Source organism: Haplochromis burtoni, unplaced genomic scaffold, assembly GCF_018398535.1.
Source record: "Haplochromis burtoni strain Fernald_Lab_line unplaced genomic scaffold, NCSU_Asbu1 Contig_439, whole genome shotgun sequence".
Classification (NCBI taxonomy): Eukaryota; Metazoa; Chordata; class Actinopteri; order Cichliformes; family Cichlidae; genus Haplochromis; species Haplochromis burtoni.
In genome coordinates, this window is record NW_024582800.1 from 292485 (window position 1) to 313340 (window position 20856).

Here is a 20856-nt window from a genome sequence, read left to right on the forward strand (position 1 = left end):
GGCCAAACAACTCCACTTTTTCTGTCCAAAGGGCATTGTTGTGGTTTGTTCAGATGCAATTTTGAAAAGCCAAACTGCGCTGCCATGTTATTTTTAGAGAGAAGAGGCTTTCTCCTGGCAAGCCTTCAAAACAAACCACACTTGTTCAGTCTTTTTTTAATTGTGCTGTCATGAACTTTAACATTTCGCATGCTGACTGAGGACTATAGAGTCTGAGATATAGCTCTTGGGGTTTGGTTTTTTTTGCAGTTTCTCTCAGCATTGCATTGTGTGATCTTGGGATGAATTTGCTGGGACATCTATATCTGAGAAGATAGTGTTTTCCACTTGTGAGTAATCTTTCTCACTGCAGAGTGAAGGACAGATGATTAGAAACAGCCTTATAACCCTTCCCAGATTTATGAGCAGTAACTGTTACTAAAATCATTACCGATATCTTTTCTCCTTTCTAATGTGTGAAAACACACCTGGCGAAAAAAACTGCCAAAACTGCTGTTAAAAGAGGTGCTTGCACTTGTTTATGATCAGTTAGTGAAGTGCATTTAATTACCCTCCATGGAGGCAGTAAGGGTTTCACAGGAAAAAAGAAGCGACTGCATCTTAATTTTGTTTCAATTTTTGTTAAATAAATAATGACACAGTGTAATATGCTACGTGTTGTAGTTCATTTGGGGTTGTATTTACCTCATTTAAGACCTGTTAAGGACCGAATTATATTTAATATGTTTAGAAATGTAAAAACTTACTGTATTTTTACCATAAATGTATATGGCTTTTTGACAGGCTTATGGAGTTTTAATGTTTATGATCTGTGGTCGCATTAGGGTCTAAAAGAAAGTGAAATTTATTTTTACAGTGCAAAATGTTAATTACGTAATTAGTTGTAAAATGTAAACATTTAATATCATCATATGATTAATTCTTAAAAACCAGCACATTACATAAATAAATTTTTTTTCTGCATGATATAACTTGCACACCGTTGTTTACAAAGAGCACTTACATGGAGCTTCACACTCCCAATAACTTCAATTTGTGAAAAAACAGAGAACGTAAAAGCTTTCGTTTCATCATTTATAACGAAAAGAAAGAAAATAAAACAGAAAAATAAGTGTTTTGAAGCTCTAAATGTATATAGTTCTGTTTTCTTCTTGTTTAAGGGTTTTGATTCCACCTCCCATCTAGACCGGCAACTTACTGTCGCTGGTACAATCACAATTAATCACAATTAATATTATTAGCATTACTAGTATTCCCTGAATCGCATTAGTGAATAAGAGATATTTCTAATAATAAAGGTTGTAACTGAGACTGTCTCTTTAATATGATAAAACATAAGAAACCCTTTTCCTCAGTCTTCCACAGAAATGAGCGTGAAGCTAAACCAGTAAGCATCACTCGGTCACCTGTAGCCTCCTGCTTCTCCGCCCAGAGTGACTCTGGGAATTGCAGTTTTTCAGGCCACCATACTACGACAGCGGAAGTGTTTTGAGCGTTCGCGAGCTAGGTCACATTGATTCAGTGGGGGTAATGTTTTAAGAAAAATCATCGCAATGGAGGCAACAAATACAGGTATTAGTCCGTAATGCTCTCAAATGCTTTTCGTGTATTTCGTGGCATACTTTTAATCAAAGCTGTCCGAGTTAGCTCGTTCTTTATTGGCTGTATTGAACTGTAATGGACCTGAGACGCTATAATAACGTTACCTAAATGCACTTAATGTCGCCACTCTAAAGGAAAATGCTGAGTTAATTACTCATAAAGGAGAACTTCTGTGTCCAGCGTCTCAGTTAATGGTCCTAAACATGCCTCGCCTTTAGCTGCGTGCGGTAATCCGCGTTTAACGACAGTTGAGCACAAGCACGCATGTCTCCCACGTACACCTATGATAATTAAGGGAAATCATATTCAGTAGGCTTGATGCGGTTGATGCTTATTGTGATGCTTATTTGTGATACTCACATTTGCTTTGCTCTGCCGTGTCAGAGGAAGCCCATCTGAGGCATGTGGAGAAGGATGTGCTGATCCCCAAGAAGATGAGGGAGAAAGCCAAGGAGCTCTGTGCTGACAAGGTTGAAGGTGGGATTTTCTCCTGTCCACACTAAAGTGTCGCTCAGGAATCGACTTTACACAGCAGGGTCACTTTTTAAGGAGGCCGTTTTGAACTGTCACAGTCAAGAAACATATGCCAGTTCACCTATTGTTCCAGTAAGCCATTAGAGTCAACCAGCATACAACTGAACCCAAATAGAAAGCAGCCATCATTAAAACGTGTGTTTGTGCACTGCCTTATGTCAAACTGCTTTTAGTTTTAAAAAAGCAGAGATCTTGGTTAAATCTGTGCCTCAAAGAGACTTTTCTTTGGTCTTCAGTAAGAATCAGAGTACCCAGAGCTTTGATTGGGATTGACTAGAAAAGTTTGAAAATTCAAGTTGCTAACTATAGCACTGTGATGCTAGTCAACAAAACGAGGGCGAACATCAACATTTGCCTAATTTCACAATTGGCAGTAAGATGGAAATGGAAGTAATTGAATCTAACTTGTCTACTTTGTTTGTTTTTTTTTAAATTATTTTTGATTTGCCACAGTTGGAAAGGTATGGGTTAAAAATAGAAATGTATTGTAACCAATGGATGTACTGGTAGCTGCTTTATCTTCAGGCCCTGGGTATATCCTGGTTCATGGTGACACTACAGTGATTCAGCTGCACAGTGATCATAGGTACCTAAATATCTCAAGTTCTATCAAAACCAAAGTAAAAAAAACAAAACTGACCACTGACCACTGACTTGAGTACATGCCATTGACAGGCTAATTAGCTTAGTGTCCTGTACATCCATCACGTAAACAAACTTTTTCTGTTTTTTCTTCTTTTTTTTTTAAGGCTGGAGCCTATCCCAGCTGTCCCTGCGTGAGAGCCCAGTTATACCATGTGTAGGTCACCGGTCTTTTAGATGGTTAGCACAGAGAGATACATTCACACCAATGGCAAATTTACAATACTTGGAAAGAGGGAAGGGTGTAACATTGCTGTTCTTAATTTGTCTTTTAATGCAGGGTTGTGAAAAATGTGGCCCACAACACAATTTTATATGTCAAGAGAGACTTTATTTTATTGGACAAACCATGCAGCCAGTCACACGCAAAGGCAGATTGGGATCATAGCATTAAATGAAAGAAAGGAGGAGGGCAAGTTCTGAAGACAGCAAGTGTAGTGGTTCAGGCCAGGTACACAGAGACGCAGGGAAGCTGGATTTAAATGCAAGAATGTCAGGAAAAAGTGAAGAAATGAGTGAAAACGTGAAGTGAGCAGCATCTGGCTGCATTTCAATGATCTTGGGTTTCACAGGCCTGAATGTGCGCTTGAAGCCATTTATAATTCTTAACTTGTTTGATCTGCTGCTCACCACAATCAAGCACAAGCAGGAATTTTGGACTTTTAACTGTATTTTCAAAAGTTTTACAGCTTTTCATACTGATAAAAACCTCCCTTATGGCCATTCATACTACACAAAGTAATAGGCAATAAACAATTAACCTCTTAAACCGCAATGCTCCCAGTAACAGAGGCAAGAAGGAGAGCATCTGCTTTAATGGGATTTGCCACCAGATCTGTTATTTTAATATAGACCCGTGTGGTATCCACAGAAATGTTAAAATCTCAGCTAAAAGCTTACAAAACAATTTCAACAATCACCAAACAGCTAAAATAGTAAACGATTAAACAGCAGGTAAATAGATTCGGAAAAAAGATGTAAAACCAAAGGGTGAATCCCCCCGTTCACCCGACGACATGTACATGGACATGCCGTCAGGTGCTGAAAGCCAACATCTCCCAGATTCCAGAACCCACAGGTCTCATCACTCTCCAAACAAAATTCAGCTGAACGGCAGCAAAACAGACCAAAATCCTGCTTTATGTTTAAAGAAACACTTTAATGAATCCTCACTTACTTTTGCCGTCTTGCTTCCACCACGATAAAATCGCACTTCCTGCACAGCTCTATCTCTCTGTGTGCTTCAAGACTAGTTTCTCATCAGAAGTCTCTACTTTCTGCTTTATTTCCTTGCTAATAAGGCACCAGTCTGCCATTGCATACAGCGCTGTTGGCCACTGTTTTGGGGTCCCCCCCCCCAAAAAAAATGACCCCTGACAAGAAAGCCCAACTCCTCCTACAATTTAAGTCCAAAGACTCATGCTGACAGCATATCACAGCAGCCTTTTCTTTATCATGTAGAAAAACATTTAAATATGTAGTTTCTTTGCACTGATAGAAAAAGGCGTTTCACCTGTCCGGTCCACTTAAGATCAAAGTGAGCTATATGTGGCCCTCGTGTAAAATGAGTTTGTGTTCACATTAAAGCAGGGGTGTCAATCTATCAATCTTTTAGAGAAATGACTTGATGTCATTGCAGACACTGAGGGTGAGGTAAAATGTTGTAGTTAATGCTGTTCATGTTATACAGTGGTTAGCTTAGCAACTCAGCAGTATGCACAGGAGACATGCCGGGGCTGACATGCTGGTGTTTGCTGGTGTTTCATTGTTTACACAGAATTGATCTGTATGAAGCATGATTTGGGCTGGTTCAAGTAACTTCAAGGTTAACATTGGGTTTTCTGTTTTATGAAGGCGATCATTCCTTACTTGGGTGCATCACATGGTTAGGGAATCTATCCAAACCTACCTGGCCCTGTGCGAAACATAATTAAACTTTTAATTTTTTGAGCCCTGTTATATTTGGTGTAAAAATGAACACATCGTTTCATAAAAAGTACCAGCCATCGAACATGGTCTGCGCCTGCTGCTGTTTTAGCACCTGGATGAGTTGCTGCGATTGATGGAGTCATGAATTGTGCTCTCTAACAAATCTTAAAGGCTCTTAAGTTCAATTCAAATTTCTCCAAAGAAGAGTGGGTCAAAATTCTTCTACACCCACAAGTCAGCTATTCACCTGCTAGTCATGCTCTCCATTTTTATTGGTCAGATGCTGTCAGCGCCACACCTTTAGTGTGAATGCGCTCGTTGTTAAAACCTGGCTTTCCTCCCTGACTTAATATCAATAATCACCTTCGTCTTGATGGATGCTCAATCATCCAGGTAAGTAAATCTCCAAAAGTTTATTCTGTTCATCTGGACTTAGCGGGTTTTTTTTAATCAATTTTATATCCATCCATCCATCCATCCATTCGCTTCCGCTTATCCTTTTCAGGGTCACGGGGGGCGCTGGAGCCTATCCCAGCTGTCATAGGGCGAAAGGCGGGGTACACCCTGGACAGGTCGCCAGTCTGTCACAGGGCTAACACATAGGGACAGACAACCATTCGCACACCTAGTGGCAATTTGGATTATCCAATTAACCTATCCCCACAAGCTGCATGTCTTTGGACGGTGGGAGGAAGCCGGAGTACCCGGAGAGAACCCACGCAAATACGGGGAGAACATGCAAACTCCACACAGAAAGACCCCGGCCTGATGGTGGAATTGAACTCAGGACCTTCTTGTTGTGCGGCAACAGTGCTAACCACCGTGCCACCGTGCTGCTTTTTATTTGTTTTTGTTCTTTAATGTCTCTGTAAAGCACTTTGAATCACCTTGTTGTTGAATTGTGCTATATAAATAAACTTGCCTTGGCTTCAGTGGGAGAAACGTTTCGCTGACTTCCTAGCGCATTGTTCCTTCAGTGGGCTGGTTTCAGTCATTATGCAAATGTACTGTTTATAAGATTGGGGAAACCTGCAGTCAGCTGAGACTGAAGAAGTCACTTGGATGAGTGACGAAACGTTTCTCGCACTGAAAACGCTCCGTCCCAATGAACAGAATCAACTTTTGGAGAATAATCACCTTTGCGTGACCACTTAGCCTTGTTGCTTATGTTAAGTAAAGCCAGATGAGAGGGGTATGTTGCTTTATATTTCAGGCCTTGGGGAGCTCATTGAAACATGACAGCAAAATAATTAGACGCCATCAGACTGATAGAAGAGTCTAAGAGAGGCTTCAGGAATGGAAGCATAAACTTAAAGCGTTATCAAAACGTTGTTCTTCAAAATGGGGACTGCATGTGGCGCTGCATGTTGCTGCCCCCATTTTTGTGTCATATTGCAACACTGCATCTTTCCTTCCTCAGGAATTTACTTTACTCTTGACCTTCTTGAATCAGACCCTTCTACTTCTTCTTCTTTTCAGTATTGAGTAGCAGGCTAATTGGCATTACAGCAGTTGCCTCTTTATCTACACAGACGCACGCACGCACTTGGCTACACCTCTGCTCCAGTGTGCCCCGTTTACTGCAGCAACACATCAGCCCGACAGTCACGGTTTTATGTGGTTTTTAGAAATCTGATGACAGCTTCTATGAGCTAGGGTGTACTGCTCACACGAGGAGGCAGACAGAGGTGATGGGACATACATGGCTGGGCTGTGGGTAGTGGAAACCCCCCTCACATTACAAGTTTCTCGTCCCACTCATTTTCACACCTTCATCCTCCGCCCTCAATCATCTATTCTGTCTGTTTGTGTCTGCACTACTGGGCTCCTGTGTGTGTGTGTGCGTCTGTGATTGTGTTTTACAAAGACAGTGCCAAAAAAAAAAGAACCAACACAATCTACAAGTATGTTTTCCTGTGTTATTGGTATCTGCATATATGCCTCTGCACACCCCACAGTTGTGTATTGTAGGCTTTGTTGTTCACGCAGATATGTAGCACTGACCTGTACAGAACTCCTTTTGTAGTTTCACCTGATGAGTTTTCCTACTACGCTGATGATTCATGTCAGGACTCACATGCCTTTCAGAGTCTTAAGTTTTTGAACAACCCCCACACGTTCATTTTGATTACTGTTGTGTTTTTGCAGAAAAGCGATTGGCTGCTAATTGAATTCCTTAAATTTAAGGTCCAGATCACAAAATCAAAAATGTGGACAAAAGGTGGGGAAACAAGAATGAATGAATGAATGGATTTTTCAGTTTGTCGGTTAGAAATGAATAAATCCTGCTCAAGATCCTAACATTTATTTTCTACCATAACTAATTATGTATAAGGTCTTTTTACACCACATCTTCCTCTAAAGTACCAAATCTCCCGAAATGTTCAAGCCTCATGCTTCTGCTTTCCACTAACTGCCACTTCTGCGTCGGTAAAAATGGCAAACCGAACGACCTCAAAGCGAAGGTGGCATCACACTTTTCTTCAGAAGGGCCTCTTTTCGCATGAAACCAGTCTCGTAGATTCGTCTCCTTATCCTAACTATTCATGTGCGATCAGAAACGCAGCCTCTATTAGTGCCGTGGGACAGGGATGAGGCGCTCTTTGATTAGATTAGTCGCACAGTTCTGCTTCTCTAAATTGGTTTTGCAGTTAGTCTGCATCCTCGTGAAAGAGTGTGTGATAACCATACTGATGCCGCAGATGAAGGTAATTACGATGTCAGCTGTTTGAAGGGGACACAGGGGCAGCGGTTTTAATTAAAGCCTCGAGAAAGAGCTTGCTAACAAGGTGAAGACTCACTCGTCGACACCTTGTTCAGTGCCTTTAATGTGGAAAATACCACTAACAGGGGCATGAAGTCACTGTTGCATCTTTATAGAAGAAGGGCTTCTCGTTTTGGGCTCCAGTTTTATTTTCCGGGCACAGGCACCAGCAATTGATGTTGGCCAGAGAAGAAGGAAGGCAGCAAAGGTTGAACATATCTAGTAAAACTGCAACCATTAGCAGCAATTCTTAAGTTTAACATTTCTGATAATATCTAGTCTGATTTCTGGAAAAGCTCCACTTGTTCAGTTATTGTAAATAACCTCGTCTATCTCCAGGCCTCACTGGGCACCGTGTTCAGTGTAGCATTACCTATATTTAATTCTTGGGGGCATAGACGTGTGTATATTTGAGGATGGTGGGATGACTGTTACAGGGCTAATGTGGGAGCAGTGCGACCACAGATATAACCACTCTGTGGATAGTACGGTTAAGTTCAGTCCTCATATGAACAAGGAAACATGGGTTTCGGTTTGATAAGAGGCTTGGCAGGGTGACTTCTGACTGGGTTCCTTCTCGTGGAGATGGGACCCGTCTCGGTTTGCTCGTAGCTATTCGTTTTCTTGTTTGCGGTAAAAAGGTAGGCTCTTAATTGTGATTTTTGCTTTGAGGTTACTGTACGCATTGAGCCAGTTTCCCTTTTTCTTTTTTTCTTTTTTTTGTTGATTTGTCCTTTCTGACTTCTACACTCCTCTCTCCCTCCCTCCAGCCTTCAGCCACTGCTGTAAAGAGTCTGGTTTCTTCATGGTGTTTAAGTGTCGAGGGGAGAACGCAGCCCTGAAGGAATGTCTGACACGACAGTGAGTATTGTGCGACAACACTCATATAGAAAGGTGGCTCCCCATGTGTTATAACAGAATCACGCCAGTAGCTTTTACACACGCTTGCCTACTCTCTCCCACTCCTGTTGACTCTCTGAATTGCCGCCTGTAAAGTCTTAGTAATCTCAAAACCTATCAGAGTGATGAAGGTCTACCTTTTGTGTTCCACCAGCTACCAGGACCCCGCGTTTTTCGAAGAGTGCAAGCAGGAGTACATTCGAGAGAAGCTGGAATTTGAGAGGACGGGGATTCCAGCCAAGAACATGAAACAAAAACTTCCGACTAGCATGTAAAATAACAACACAACAAGCTTTATTTTTAAAGTGTACACAGACTTACACTCTGCCCAGAACTGCAGGATTACGTGGCAGTGCTATGGACAAGTGGTTGTATTTCTTGTAAAGCTACATGCTTATGCGTGAAAGGTGAGTGAAATTATTTGGATCATAAAGAGTGATCAAAATGTCACAAATATGTGATTGTACTGTGATATAGCAGCCACCTGGAAGAGTTTCAGTGCAGGGCAGCACATGGTGCGCAGCTGTAAACTGAGGGATGCTTTGCACCTGTTGAACCACTTGAACATGTGTCTATTGCTCCTGCAGTGACGGCACGAGTGACGAATCTGCACAGTTGCCTTTGGCTGGACCCACAGCTTTGAAATTCACCTGCAGAAGTTGTTGTGTAATAACTTACAAAGGATTTGATTTAAAAAAAAAGTAGTAATGGAAATCAGAGATGGAGATTTGTACACTATAACTTGGAGGTAATAATAAAACCCTGTGTGATCATGTGATTGTTGAAAATATTAGAAAATTTTAAGGGCAGTCAACATGAAATGTTTCTGAATAAAGGTTTAATATCTGTTTAACTCCATCAGACTTAAAAGATGTGTTTTTTATGATGGTTTGCATTTTTCAGCAGTGGGACTAAAGAGTCACACGGTGAAAATTTCCTTTCTGTTTATTTAGTGTATTCGAAAGCAGGATCAACAGAACTGTAAAAATTGTAAAAAGGAAAAAAAAGCTACAGCTGACTCAGTTTGTTCTTTTACATGTTCAGGACTTTTACCTCCAGTGGCTAAATTAAGCTAAATGCATACTTTTTTTGCATTAATAATTTTTTTGTTATGGTTATAATAAGAACCAATTTACCATTAGCAACCAGCATAAGTATGTATTGTATATAATCTAGAACTGCTTATGTACTAATGGCACAGATGGAAAGAGTTGCTATAGAGGTCCTATATTACTACTGCTTTAAATAATAAGCTACAAAATTACAAATTATAAAATTAGATCATTACAAACATTAGCATGTTTAACATGACAATAGCCTGGGATTAAGGTTGATAGTGTAAAATTTTCTCTTATTTTTTTTAAACAATTTTCCCCCTCTACAATTTTGTTTCTAGAAACTAAAATTGTGTTTGAAATTGTGAAACAGGATTTAAAATTTAAGATAATTTAGGAAAAACAACTTTTTTTTTTTTTTTTTTAACATGGATGTGTCAATTCATCATTTAGGCTTTGTGGTACAGAGAAGGGCTTGCTGTCCCCTTTGCAGATATTTAGCTTTAAAAAAATGATTTAATCATCGTGGCTTTGTGTTCAGTGTTCAGTTTTAACAAACCACATAACATCATGCTTGAAGTGAAAACAGCGCAACCTCACGGTGTTGATTCCTTTCATTCATTTATTCGATCATATTTACAAACAGCCGGAAGTGCAGTAAATCTAAAATATAATCCATATCTACTGTACATTGCATTTTGGTTTGCAAATTGTTTACAGAAGTATGAAACTACTGCTGTAAAATAACATTTCTTAGAAATTAAGAACAAAAGACCACAATCATGATACAGATAAGAAAAAACTAAAACAAAGAAACTTACCCATGGGCCTTTGTGCTTTGTGCACCTATTTGTTAAGTCACATCTCATATTTAATCAGGTTATTACATTATTGTGTTGCCCCCAGGACAGGTAGCTCTTAGACATATCAGGCATCTTGGGGGAGAAAAAGCAAAAGCTAAGTTTTGGAGTGTATAACCATGTTTGGCAGAGTACTGAAGCCCACCATATACATTTATACAGATATGCACATTTTTCTCTCAGTTTCTTCTGTTTATTTGGTCTAAGATTCTTCAGTGCCCTTAGTTTATACTTTGTCACTACTGGGAGACCAGAGAGAGACTACCCTCAGTCCTAAACAGCAGGATTAACAATCAGCACAGTGCATAGTTCACATTTTCTAATGTTCAAAATGATGTGCCTAGTGTATGCGGTGCATTCTGCGAGTCCTTCAAAATAAATGGCGTGCTAAGAAACCAGCAATTCACAGCCTTACATCTACATGTCACTTCAGAGGTGAAAAAAGAAAGCAACACAATAGATGGTGTTGTCAGATACCAGACAGACTTGAGTTGTGAAGGTTATGAGAAATCATTGAACCTTCTCTGCCACCTATGATGGGTCATAGTTAAGAAAGCATTAGATTAAGATTTTATATGTTTAGAAATTTCTAAAGGAAAGGAGGATTCAGTAAGCATGGGTAGATTACTTTGATATTAATCCACTTCAGTTAAAAGAAAACTTAATTAGCATTTCAAATTTGGAGCCAAAACCTGTAATTATCCTACAGTCAGTGTATGTATGTCTGTCTTCACCGTACAAAAACAAACACATCAACTCCTTCTACCAACACATCTCCTTCACATGACCATTAGACAAACATGGAACTACATACCCTCTGTAATTTACAGTGATCAAATGTAAAAAGACTTGCATTGGAGGAAGTACAGTTATACAAATTCTAGCACTATGCTGTGGCTCCAGTGATCAACAGCCACAGTTTATGGTGGAAGAGGCCCTATGATGAGATACAGATACAGGCACACTGTTGGATGTGAATATACACACACACATGCACGCACGTGCATGTGCTCACACACAAATTAAACTGCTTGTATGCATACTTGCACACAGTTATGCATGCGCATACAAGGACACAAACATGGACAAACTATTCTGTTGAGGATTTCTCATCAACTTTTTCTCTGCAAAGTCAGAAATGTTCACCGATGCGGTGAGCAGAGATGGCAGATTAATGAGTTTAAAGTCTTTACCTCAGAAAAAAAAGAAAAAGGCCTCATCTGGCCTCGTTTAGTTCCCACAACCAGGAGGTCCAGTCTCATCCGCCCCACAAAAGTGGTCTTATCACATTAAGGCAGGTAAGGTGGTAGCTATGTGGCAGGGTTGGAGAGTTTATTCACTGTTCCATTTGTTTATGTTCCATCAAATTTCTAACAAATATTTATCTTCCAATAAATTATTAATCATCTGTTCTCCCACTGTAACTTAATAAGGCTTGGCCCAATCTGTATGGGGAGGGCTCCTGGGGCTGCAGTTACCCATTGAGGACGAGGAGTTGGACGCAGCGGAGTGTCCCTCCCAGAACATGGCGTCACTGGGTTTTGGGGGACTGGGGAAGGATCGTGAACTGTCATCCAGAGAGGCCTGGTTCAGGGGAGGCGGGGGAAGTACAACGGAGCAGGCGTCGCTCCCAACCAGACCCTCTCCCGAACAACTCTGGGGGGGCCATGGGCCGTTGTACCAGCAGTCCTCCCTCAGACTATCTGGCAGCAGGGTGCCTGACGGACAGCCGGTGGGGGGGCAGGGGCGGCCAGAGCATGAGGGCAGTGGGGGGGCACTGGGGGGACGAGGCACTGATGGCCGAGGAACTGGGGGGTGGTTGTTCTTTTCCACGTCATCCAGACACTGGACGGGAACTGTTGAGGCAGCTGCAGGAAGAGAGGAGGGTGAGTGCAAGAAAAAAAAAGGATGAGGAAAAACGAGGGTAAAAGACAATCAAACGTTAGATGTGGTTGCACAAAACTGCATTTTTCTAGTGAGACCTGCACAGACAAGCACAAATATTAGAGGCAATTGTTCAATTACCTTTTCTATCATTTTGGTGATACTTCAGTGACAAATTTCACTGTTGATTTATTGACACTACTAGCTTTCAGTCATCACTGCCAAGTACTGAAAGCCTTACATAACGAATAAACAAATGCTGCCTGCCTTCATGTTAGACATGTTTACAAGCGATATGTCACTTAGACCAATGGTTCTTAATATTTAGAATGGTGAGCCTTTCATGACGTTGGAAATATTAAATAAAGATTGATCAATCTGACAGATCTTAAGTGGTGATTTTTGGCTGAATGCTATAACTTTGCAAAACCCTGCACGACTCCAAGATGGGTTTTTTAGTAAATCTGGAAACTTTAAAAAGAATAATAATTTTATTGCACTTATTAGCAGTGTTTTACTAGACAGTAAAGGTGTTTGTTTTAATGAATTTCTCTAGCAAATAAAAATAGCGTGTTTTCTGTCATTTTAACTAAATGATGTCGGCAGCACAAATGAAATGCTCTTTCCTCACCCAGCTAAACACGTCTTTTTTTCTTTTCTTTTTTATTTAGCACTGAGATAACAACTCTGTATTTCTTTTCTTTTTTTTAACAAGTGGATTAAACTTTGGTTTCTAAAGCGGTTAAAAAAAAAAAAAAAATCTAAGCTCTGATCTCTAACTGTATAATAGACCTCAGTGTAAAAACAGAACCGGAGTAAAAATCGCACCCTGTGCAGCGGGCGGCGAGTTCCACAATGAAACCTTTGCACCATGTAAAAGTCACCGCTTGGGAATCAGTAAATAACAAAAGCAATAATTAGATTTTGTCCTCGAGAACAAAACCTAATCAGACCTGAACGCACAAACACATTTTCTTTCATTTCATACAAAGCATATCCTTACACAAATCACATGTCCTAATCTCACACAGACACATCATTGCTTTGCTTTCAAATCATCATCTTGAGCGAATAATAAAGTTTAAATGAGAGTATCTGCTCCTGCTTTTTTTTTTCCATACCTCTCTCCATCCACACATCTATCCATCCATCCCTCCCTGCTATGCTTCCATGAGATGGTCTCCTGAGTCTAGGATTTGAATAAAAGTGATTCCAAAGGAGGAACATTAGAAGAATACAGATACACAGTATGACTGAATAAATACATAGCACACCCCCCTCCTCCCTCTGCCCCGCTCCATTTCTTTTGCCGCTCCTGCTTTCCTCATTTCACTCCATCTGCTTCATCTAAGTTACAGGATTACCCTCTTATTCAGTGGAATAAATAGGGCAAGATTTATTTTCTTGCCATATTTCGTTCTAATTTTCACCTCCTGGTCTCCTCTTCTGACACTCCGAGGGAATCGACAACAGAGGTAATCCCTCCTAGGGTAGCATACATCATCACAGAGGGAGGGGAATGGAAGGATAGACCATTTCATGATGTCCTTTATCAAAGTGTTGGAGGACTTTGATAATATCCACAGTCTTATCACACTCTTATACAAACTGCAAAAAGAAGCAGGAGGAGAAAACTTCTTGGGAGGGGGAAAAAAACACTCCCGTTACTGAACAGAAGCAGTTCATTAGTTTCCCTGTTGTAATTACTTCAAGTACTCATTAACAGTGTTAGATCAGCTAAATGTGTTTGTCTCTCTATTAATTAACTCTGTAGTTACATCTACATACAATTGTTGCAATTTGTTTTCTTAATCTTTCATCATTTGTCCTCACTTCTTTAATAAGTTGCAAGCTTTTTTCAGGGGCTTGGGTAAGAACTGCATGTGTGTGCAGATGTGACGTACAACAACAACAACGTAGGGTTTGAGTTTTTCTTTTTAAGAGCCCTCTATGGGAGGTGGACTCTGCTTTGCTAATATAATGGCATGGGGAAAAGAATGAAAACCACACTGAGGTTAAATCAGATGTAAAGCAGATCAAATGCAAAAGCTTAAATAAAATATATAAATATTGGGGAAAAAATGAAATATGATGAGAACAGGATAAACATTCAAGAAAATGTCAAATAAAACAAACAAAAATATTACCTGGTTCCTAAAGGGAATGATATAAATGTCAATTATTTTTAGGGTAAAGACATGAAGAGACTGAATACATTTTGTATGGTTGCTTTTAGGAGGTTCATTTAGGTGGCGACCTACACAACAATGCATTAATGCTATAAAGGAGACTGCTCACTGTACAGGAGCTGAGGTGGTGTGAAAAGGACACAGTGGAGCACAGTTGATTATCACACGCACTAAAACAAACATTAAGCATGGGATGATTTGTATTCAGACACCAACTGTGGCGCAATCCTGAGCTCACTCACATTTCTGCAGATGTGCCTCACCTTGTCGCGTCTCACTGATCAGTGGCCTGAGTTTCCTAATCAGGCCTGTTTGGTGCTTCAGCTCTGAATGGAGACGGCCGACCTCAGAACACAGAGCTTTGTATGTCTGCTGCATGCTCTTCTCCCTACACAATAAACAAAGCATTTCACTTAAATGCAAGTTTCCTCAAAGCTGGTGTTAGAAACACCCAACTGTCAGACAGGATCTTGTGGTAAATATCATGAGCAGCTATAGAGTACGCTCAGGAAAAGGAAATATTTTAGAACAATCTTATTCTGAAGTCAAATTCACCTGTTCACTGAAATTTCACAATGCCAAAATGCCACCCATTATGTCAATTTTAGTCAAAAATTAGTGGATTAAATGTACATATAAGATTAATCTATTAAATAAATTATAGACATACCAAGGTGATCATGTGCTTCTTTGCTGACACAATTAATATCAGTGACTACAGTCAGACAATACTTAAGAGGAAAAACAACAACAAAACTGCTTCAGACAGTACTGGTTGATTTGATGCTTAATCAGCCAATAACATTATCTGTATTACAAACAAGAAGACAAAATAAATAAAAACAGTGATGTATTTAAGGATGGCAACACCTACAAAACAAAGATGCAAAATGTATCAGCACTTGTTTTGAGTCCTAACACCCACCTCACACAGCAAAAAACATGAACAGAAAGCCTATGGTGGAAAAACTAGGTTTTTGTGGTGCTTAAAATAATTAAAAAGGTAGACAAATTATAACATTTTCTTTCTTAATAAATGTTAATAAATAAATTCCATACAGACGTTATGCATGTCAAAATTCTGGACTTAAATTTGACTTGTGTTGAGCACCCAAGTTTAGGGTCTAGCTCTTCATATACTTTTGAGGTTACCTCCATATCATGCTGCAGACATGCATGCAGTCTATGATGAGCAGATTCATAACGCTGCACCCTCCTCTAGTGGCCAAACAGGACAAGTACAATTGAAACTGTGGCCATACAGAGCACTGCATTCACAAGCTTTAGCTTTCAAAGCAAAGACATAAAAACAGTATATTCTGTAGTTTCGTGTAAACAGTGTTCCTACCTGATTCTCTGTAGTTTCATCAGGGCGGATCATTTAAAACTGATTTTTTTGCTTAAGACTGTGCTTTAGGCAAGACTTCCCATCTATTTACAGTTGCTTCGTAACTACAGGTTACAGAAATTATGGTTGGGCACTTTTTAATGATATTCATAAAACACTATACCTTGCATTATACTTTGCATCACAGGTCTGGTCCAAGTCTGGTCCGTTAAGGCCATGCGGCTCCCCCTAAAACAGAGTTAAGTTATGCAAAACAGAGAGTGGAGGTGCAGTCTCTTGGTTGTTTCGGACAACCCTCCCCCCCAAAAAACCAAACAAATCTGCATCCTCCACTCCACAACAACTCACACTTATGTCCGTCTGTCTTTTAAGAGTTCATCTCCCAACTGTTAAAGATGTAGCATACCCACCCTGGCTTTGTCTTCACTACTGTGTTTCCCAGTGTCACCCTGTCTCTCTCTGCCCTAACACCTCTACCGATTTCTCCTCCTTTTGTTATGCGACAAGAGCGTCTCTCATCTCAAGCGCCCCCTCTATCCTGTTCTCTGAAACTCCTTCTTCCCTGTTTCACTCACCGCACTTCTCTCTAGTAGCCGATTGTTCTCCAGTGTCACCCTCTCCAGCTCTTCCTGCAGTTTGTGGATCTTTAGCTCAGTGTTGATCCTTTCCACCTGCCAGGAGTCCTGAGAGCTGTTCAGGCTCTTCATCACTGTGGACAAGCACGCAGAAAAACAGATGAAATTTGTGTTACAAATGGTACAAAAGGCATAATTAATTAAAGACACTGACTTTTACACTTTTAGCAACCAAATATTTCAACATCAGTTTAATCATAGAGCAACATTTTACATTTACATTTTCATAGAAAATCATAGGTAGTATGGAAGTAAAGGAGAATGGCACATGAGTCAAAATACTCGAGCCTGTCCTGTATTTAAATTGTACTTGAATCAACATATATGTTATATATAACCACAAAAAAGCCAAATGTACTTAAGAGTATTGCAACATAAAAATGTGATCATATCATATAAATCAGGTTGCTGGATTTTTTCCCCTACTGACTATATGACACTATTTATTCTTCTAGTACTGTATTAGATAAAAGTGTTGAAATAAATGTAATTGTTACTCTGTTACTAATCACATTCTGGATGTCAAGGGTTCCTCTCAGCTTTAGGAGGATGTAAGTGTACCCTTTGGGATATTACAATTAGTTCCCATTATTTGAAAATGATACGATTTTGCTGGTTTCGTCAGACCTTCGACATTGTCTGCAATGGTTTTCAGTGTGAAGTGGGTAGGATAAGAGGCTACCAAAACAACTGGTGTTTGAGTAAAGAATCTGAGAACCGTGCCATGTTCATGACTGAGCATAAAATAGATTGACAGAAGGGCTGGTGCTGTGTCAGATGTAATGCAGGGGATGCTGGAATATGAATGACTGTTAACGCGCTTTAATGGCCGCAAGCTTCCGTTACAGAATAAGAGAAGTTACTTTCCTCTGAAGGGTGGCTGGTTAAGCAGGTGGGACATCCAGATCGAGAACAGACTGGAGTATCTGCAACTCTACTCCAAACAGGTGCCAGCTGAGATTTTTCAAACTTCTCATCAGGTTGTCGCTTTGAGGTATAATGGGCACACCCAACTAGTAGGTGATCCCAAGGTAGACCAAGAGCTCATAGAAGAGATTATATAGTTTCTATGGTCTGAAAACATGTGGGAGAGAGGGACGTCTGAACTAGCTCAAATACTCTACTGCTACCATGGTTTAACTCATGAAAATGGATGGATGGAGATATTTTAAAGAGTAGATTATTACTTCGATTGTCCGACATAGCTAATTATCAAACAATTTCAGTCCTTGAATTTAATATGATTAAAATTCAGGAACAGGATTCTTTTCCTTGTATTTCATCCAAATCTCATGTGCTCTAAATGTCCACTATCTGTTTCATCAGAGGACAGAACCATTTCCACTGAACAGTTCAGAGACAGCAGGCCTGTGTACTCTACCTGTACCTTGGCTGGTGTCCATTTCTGTCCTCAGCTGAAGCAGCTCCACCTCTTTTGTGTGAAGCTGCTCCATCAGAATCCTTTCTCTCTCACTTGTCTCCCTTTTCTGAAAGAGGAAAAAAAACAAAAAAACAAAACAGACAGTGAGCCAAAGAGCATGAAGGTAGAGTCAGTGTATTTAAAACAATGTTTCAAACTCTTACTTTTGCAGTCCCAGGTGGGCAAAAAAAACCAAACTCTCTTTATTATCCTTATACTTGAAAATAAGCTACTGTCAGGTTTGGAAGACATTAAGCCTTTAAGCTTGGCTGCACTGTTAGTTTATGAGATGTTCAGATTAATCAGTAAAACGCACCAGTTTGTTAAGCTCCATCTGCAGGTCCTCCTTCTCTATATAGATACCTCGGTAAGCACTGAAGGCCTTGTTCACGTACTGGGGCCCCTCTGATGAATGAGCATCTGGCCTGAAAAGCTACAGTGGTGAAAGAAGAAATAACAGAGAAGAAAGTAGAGGAGAAAAAAAAATGTTCAATTTAAAATGTTGCGGTAGGAAGTCACTTTCCTCCCACCACATCCTATCTTGATGGACCAAGTGCTGCAGCACATAAAACTAAAACTGACAGATTTTAAACAAACAAGCTCGTGCTCTGCCCACATGTTGTGCCCAACTTTCGCTTCGGTCTGCAATCGGCATTAAGACCTTTGCTGTTCAAATAACTCACTCTCTCACTATATCCGTTTACTGGATCCTTTGTTCTTAATTCCAATTTCAAGAGCCTTCTTCTCTGCTGAATATGAGCACAGTGTTTGCCAAAGACACACTTCTCCAGACCTCCTTTCTTTTTTAAACAGAGCACATTTATTTCTCATTGTTGGGTTTTTTCTGTTTTGACAACAGACAAACAATATTAATGATGCTGACATGCATACACTCCAAGAGGTTATTTTTCCTTTTTTTTTTTTTTTTTTTGCAGTGAGGTATTAGTATTTTGTGTTTGTCCATCATTCTGAAGTCGTGCACAATAGAAAAATCGTTCATCTTTGTTCATAGGTCACCCTTTGTAAACATTGCTCTCTGGTTGTTTAGACAGCATGATAAGCTCTATGTTCTTAAATTTTGTCTCTCTCTCTCTTTTCTATCCCCATCTTCCCTTTGTTGTGCCATCCTCCTACTCTTTCCTACTCTATTCTTCCATCTATACCTTGTCTTCAAGCTGCTTCACTCTCTTCTTCAGCAGGGCATTGTCTCGCTCTGTCTCTCTCAGCCTCTTTTTGATGTCCTCGTATGCCGTGACCAGGGCAAAGTGGGAGGCGACCGATTCGTCACCGGCACACACCGACACAGGACTCTCAGCAGCAGTGGTGTAGGCTGTCTCATGTTTAAGGATGCAAATGTCATCATCCACTGCTGGGGAATCCATACCTACACAGGCCATATTCTGAGGCAGATAGAAGACCTGGGGGATACATGAAGAACTTCTTTAAATATCCTATATTTGTGTGAAGAAAAACAAAGTCAAACTATATTAGATTTATTATCATATTAAGAAATAAATATTTTCTATATTATCCAACAAACAGTCTACACTGTCAACTTGTTCTATTCATTCATAAGGCATTTAATGTCTGTAAGTAGAATTCTCCTAACAGTCAATGGTCTTTTTAAACCACAGTTTCACAAAAGAAGAAAGCCCCGCCAGAGGTTGACATCAGAAAAGCCCTAAAAACAACGAGAGGTTTTTAGCATCCAAAATCAGTTTGTTCACATATTGCATGCAATTTTGTGCTGGTGCTTCCTATTACCCTTGGGCACTTGACACTGGAATTACATGATTTTGATTTAACACCAGGGATGAATGTACTTGGAAGGTAGGTCCTCTTCAATTACCAACACTGAACAATAAAGGAGTCAGATGTGTAATAGTCTACAAAAGATCTACCCCCCAAAAAAGGCAATTTGCAATGTGTGATTTCCATAACATGTACATAACATTGTGTACACTAAGTTTCTGGCCTATGGCTTTGAATGAGAAGCTGAAAAAGAATTTATCAAAAAGAAACTTTAACTCTGCACATTTACAAAGAAATATCTCACACTGACTTGAATGCCTTTGTTAAAGGAAGTGCCAGCAGAGCTGACTTCCAGGAACGATATGAGTGTTTCAGTAAAGCTACTTGACATATCCCCCACACCCTCCTGGATAATTTCTGCTCGGAGTAGCTCGGTTTCAGAGACGGTGCAGCTTCTTGATGATGTCAGCATGCAATGATGCAGCAAACACACAGGAGCCAAGTTTTTATCACTAAAGGCCTAAGCCTTTAGAAAAATAAGTTTAAGCAGAGTTACCGAATAGTTTGATAGACCCGCGGAGATGAATAGAAACGGAGAAATAGAGAGAAAAAGGAAAACTGCTGACTTTGACGACAGTCGGCATGAAAGCGAAAGCGACCCACAACAAGTACTTAAAAACGAAAGTGGACGTGAATCCAAAACAAGGCAAGAAGAGCGACGTAATTCCGTTAAGACTTCTCCACTTAAAACAGGAAAGCTAACAGCTAAAAAGCTTATCTCAGCTGAAAAAACACAATCTTCCACACAAAGCGACAGCAGGAAACATCTATAATCGTTCTGAAAACAATCAATGAATTTCGCGTGTATACAAAGCTAATGTTACGCCGTTAGCTTCCGCGAACAGTGCTGATAAACACCAAACAACCCTGACGTCCGGTTGTGAAACAGCCAACAATAAGAATAACACAACAATTAAGCAACGGTCTTTAGAGAAACATAAATACATATCGACAGCTACGCGCATCAAAATGATTGATCTATTATGATGATAACGGCTAGCTATGCTTGGCTAACGTCTCCTGGCTAGGTGCAGAAAAAGGAGACGATTATTTTTTATTCTCGACTTTCAGTTACCGTGTTAAACGCTGTCCTCAGTTAGGTATCGACTGACCACATAGGACTGTCATTTAATTTGGAAAAAACAAGAGCTGGTTCAAGGAGAAAACAAAGAGACAAGGCTCGGCACTGGTGCCGTGTCTCGACCGAACTGACAGGTGAGAAAAACAAAAACTTCCGGGAGTCACTCCGCTGCTCAAGTCCTTTCAAAGTAAAAGCACAGTC

At 40.1% G+C, this 20856-nt stretch overlaps 2 protein-coding genes across 3 annotated transcripts; one reads left to right on the forward strand and one right to left on the reverse strand.

The window, feature by feature from the left end:
- The first annotated feature begins 1443 nt into the window (after positions 1-1443).
- Positions 1444-9229, forward strand: cmc1 (C-x(9)-C motif containing 1). The gene is made up of 4 exons (XM_005949391.3): positions 1444-1572; positions 1987-2079; positions 8242-8332; positions 8526-9229. The coding sequence occupies exons 1-4, from the start codon at positions 1554-1556 to the stop codon at positions 8644-8646; spliced, it is 324 nt and encodes a 107-aa protein (XP_005949453.1). The 5' UTR covers positions 1444-1553; the 3' UTR covers positions 8647-9229.
- An 801-nt stretch (positions 9230-10030) lies between these two features.
- azi2 (5-azacytidine induced 2) lies at positions 10031-20810 on the reverse strand. Of its 2 annotated transcripts, none has more exons than XM_005949387.3 (8): positions 20650-20810; positions 18926-19180; positions 18079-18195; positions 17724-17829; positions 16283-16416; positions 15871-15935; positions 14623-14747; positions 10031-12154 (listed from the first exon to the last, which is right to left on the reverse strand). In XM_005949387.3, the coding sequence occupies exons 2-8, from the start codon at positions 19157-19159 to the stop codon at positions 11712-11714; spliced, it is 1224 nt and encodes a 407-aa protein (XP_005949449.1). In that variant the 5' UTR covers positions 19160-19180; positions 20650-20810; the 3' UTR covers positions 10031-11711. The 2 variants fall into 2 exon arrangements, with proteins under 2 accessions (XP_005949449.1, XP_005949450.1); XM_005949388.3 differs by having other exon boundaries at positions 17730-17829; positions 20650-20809.
- Positions 20811-20856: the final 46 nt, after the last annotated feature.

Bases quoted from the DNA above. Each gene is read 5' to 3' on its own strand.
- cmc1 (XM_005949391.3), top strand. The intron at 2,080-8,241 runs GTGGGATTTTCT...CCCTCCCTCCAG, and splicing joins CTGTGCTGACAAGGTTGAAG to CCTTCAGCCACTGCTGTAAA. The intron at 8,333-8,525 runs GTGAGTATTGTG...GTGTTCCACCAG, and splicing joins AAGGAATGTCTGACACGACA to CTACCAGGACCCCGCGTTTT.
- azi2 (XM_005949387.3), bottom strand. From the start codon at position 19,159: ATGGCCTGTGTAGGTATGGATTCCCCAGCAGTGGATGATGACATTTGC. The intron at 16,417-17,723 runs GTAGAGTACACA...GCTTGTCCACAG, and splicing joins GGACACCAGCCAAGGTACAG to TGATGAAGAGCCTGAACAGC. The intron at 12,155-14,622 runs GTGAGGCACATC...CTCTTCCTGCAG, and splicing joins GATCAGTGAGACGCGACAAG to CTGCCTCAACAGTTCCCGTC.